Source organism: Rhagoletis pomonella, unplaced genomic scaffold, assembly GCF_013731165.1.
Source record: "Rhagoletis pomonella isolate Grant_MI unplaced genomic scaffold, Rhpom_1.0 Rhpom_scaffold_00007, whole genome shotgun sequence".
NCBI classification, from domain to species: Eukaryota; Metazoa; Arthropoda; class Insecta; order Diptera; family Tephritidae; genus Rhagoletis; species Rhagoletis pomonella.
Window position 1 is genome coordinate 26,105,946 of NW_023458561.1, and position 3,493 is coordinate 26,109,438.

Sequence of the window (3,493 nt, forward strand, 5' to 3'; positions counted from 1 at the left end):
CGACTGCACGAACTATTTAAGCAAGCATACCCTAACATGAATGTATCAGTACAAAGGATAGGGGATCAACGGAGTGCAATAATTAGAAATAAGTATCTATCAGCCCGAAGACTCAACGAATTAAAGAATGAAGTAGAAAACCAGCTATCTACCGAAATTGAAATCGGTAGAACTCAACCAAATGATGATTGTATGACGCCTGTTAACGATATTTATCAACATGACGAACACCAAGCGATAAACGCATTAACAAATGTTGACGAAAATTAAAACTTGACGATACTAAGAAATGAATTCAATGCTGCAATGATAGAGTTCAATGGTACTGATCCATTACTACGCCCATTTCTTCCCAAACAAAAAGCTACAAAAAGTTTGGCTATAGCGACTTCTATTATGAACAAAGAAATATTGCCTACTTTTATTTTAAATAATAATTACACGTTTGAAGAACTGCAGACTGCAATATATGTGGCGGCAACAGCCGTTATTCGTTTCACTGGAGGGAAAACTGTTAGCCGTAGAATACCTCCCAAAAAGAAGTCAGTCGATCCGCCATGGAAACACAGACTGGCGTCTCAAATAAAAGAGCTACGTGCTACAATTGGTCGGCTAATACAGTACATGAACGGAAACCGGACGAAAAAAATGCGTAACTGGTATGAAACTTTTAAACTCGAAAATAAAAAGCACTCCAAACATGATCCGTCGAATGAAACAGCTGAACAATACCTAGATACTATCCGCCAAAAACTAGCTGTTAAGTCAAACCGTTTGCGTAGGTATACTCTATCAGAAAAGAGAAGAACACAAAACATATCATTTCAGCGAAATGAAAGAGGGTTTTATAGAAACCTTAAACGCAACAAGACTGAAGATATAACCGAAGTACCTAGCGCCGAGCAAATCGAAAGCTTCTGGAAGTCTATATGGTCAACCAGCACGAAACATGCAACCGATTCAGCGTGGATCCACGATGAGTACAAGAGAACGGAATCTATAAAAGCTATGGAAGACGCGACTTTCAGTGAGGCCGATATCAAAAAAGCTGTAGAGAGCACTCAAAATTGGCGGGCTGCAGGGCCAGATGGTATTTATAATTATTGGTTAAAAAAGTTTACATGCACACACAGTATGGTAGCTCAACACTTTACAAAATTCCTCAAACATGAATCCCAAGTACCGAACTTCTTAATGAAGGGATGTACATATCTGCTACCAAAGGACCCAAAAGATACGAAGAACCCTTCTAAGTATCGCCCCATCACGTGCCTATGTACCCTATATAAAATTCTTACATCTTGTTTAGCCGAAAAAATATGTACTCATCTTGATACGCACAACATTCTAGCCATCGAACAAAAAGGATGTGTTAAAAACAGCAAAGGCTGCAAAGAGCAGCTGATAATTGATACAGTCATAATGGAGCAAGCATACCATAATCAAAGAAATATTTATACATCTTATATCGACTTCAAAAAAGCCTTTGACACTGTTCCGCATTCTTGGCTTTTGGAGGTTTTAGACATTTATAAAATATCGCCGAACATAAAACGTCTTATGCAGCAACTTATGAACTCATGGAAAGTTACTTTAAAACTATTTCATAACAACGGACTCATAAAAACCGCTCCCATACCTATTAAAAGAGGTATTTTCCAAGGAGATAGCTTGAGTCCGATATGGTTTTGTCTGGCGCTAAATCCACTTTCTTCGATACTAAATGCGTCAAACTACGGCTTTAGTTTAAAAGCACCGCGTGTATCGCAATATAGACTTTCACACCTACTGTACGTGGATGACATAAAGCTATATGCTGCAAATGAACGTCAAATGAATACGCTACTGGAACAAACAGAAGATTTTTCAAATGATATAAAAATGTCGTTTGGAGTAGAAAAATGTCGAAGATTAAGTGTGGAAAATGGAAAACTTATAAGGCGAGAATTTGAATTAATGACTCATGAAACTGTAGACTCGATGACAGAAGACGACACATATAAATACCTTGGTATTTTACAGGCTAGGAGGATGCAGCACAGTGAAATAGTTTCAGCCATAACTAGTGAATACCTCCAAAGAGTAAAGAGCTTGCTGAAATCATGCTTGAATGGGAATAACCTTTTTAAAGCCATTAATGCATTTGCGATACCGGTTTTAACATACACCTTTGGTGTAGTAAAATGGTCCGAAACAGAACTGGAAAACGTCAAGAGAGCAACAAGGACATTGTTGACAAAGTATGGCACGCATCACCCAAAATCGGCAGTAGAACGTCTCTACTTGCCACGTCGACAGGGAGGTCGAGGTATGGTAGACATTAAGCAATTACATAATAAGTGTAAACAAAGCCTTCGTTTATACTTCCACAACCAAGAGAACAGCCTACTCCAAACCGTGTGCAAAGCCGATTTAAAATATTCACCATTAAATCTTAGTGAATTTTCTGCAATCGAATTAATATCAGGAACGCAACATATCCAGTCGCTCATGCAAGACTGGAAAATGAAAGCGGTTCATGGCAGATATCCACATGCTCTAGACGCTCCTGAAGTAGATAACGCTGCTTCCAACGAATGGTTAATTCACTCCGGCATCTACGCCGAAACTGAAGGTTTTATGATCGCTATACAAGATCAAGTTATTGCGACTAGAAACTACTCGAAATATATTATGCGTGCTTCCGTTGAAAACGACCTATGCAGACGATGCCAAAAGCAAACAGAAACCATCCACCACATCACAGGAGCTTGTGTCACGTTAGCAGCCACCGAATACTTAACCAGACATAACCAGGTGGCAAAAATTGTACACCAGAGTCTAGCGATACAACATAAGCTAGTAACGGAAGAGCTGCCGTACTTTAAATATACTCCAGACGCTGTAATTGAAAACAGAACGAGCAAGCTATATTGGGACCGATCAGTTTTGACGGACCGTCCAATGCCACACAATAGGCCGGACATAATAGTGGTCGAAAAAGAAGTGAATCAAGCGTTCCTCATAGATATAGGCGTACCAAATACTCACAATCTTCAAGATTGTTATATGGAGAAATACAGAAAATACCAGAGCTTAGCATACGAGATCAAGGATTTGTGGAAATTAGAAAAAGTAGAGGTGATTCCAGTTATAATTTCGACAACAGGAGTTATTCCAAAATCATTGAACACTAGCCTGGAAAAACTCAACATGGTAGAAAAGCGAAGGGCCATACAAAAATCTGTGATATTATCTACATCATCGATAGTTCGTAAATTTCTGAATATAAATTAGCATTAAGAAACAGAAAAGCTTGCAACTGTGTAGTATTGTCAATATCCGTTTGTAACCAATCTGAAGATTATATTTCTCTTATACTACTTTATAATCAATAGTGTTAAGTATTTTGTTGTATACCAACCAATACTTGATGTGAACCCGTAACGGAGAAACAATAAAAAATAAAATTAAATTAAATTAAATTAAATTAAATTAAATTAAATTAAATTAA

At 37.8% G+C, this 3,493-nt stretch overlaps 1 protein-coding gene across 1 annotated transcript; it reads left to right on the forward strand.

The window, feature by feature from the left end:
* Positions 1–662: 662 nt before the first annotated feature.
* Positions 663–3,430, forward strand: LOC118742499. Its single transcript, XM_036474621.1, has 2 exons — positions 663–1,735; positions 1,833–3,430. Exons 1-2 carry the CDS (start codon positions 1,683–1,685, stop codon positions 3,274–3,276), a joined length of 1,497 nt encoding a protein of 498 aa, XP_036330514.1. The 5' UTR covers positions 663–1,682; the 3' UTR covers positions 3,277–3,430.
* Positions 3,431–3,493: the final 63 nt, after the last annotated feature.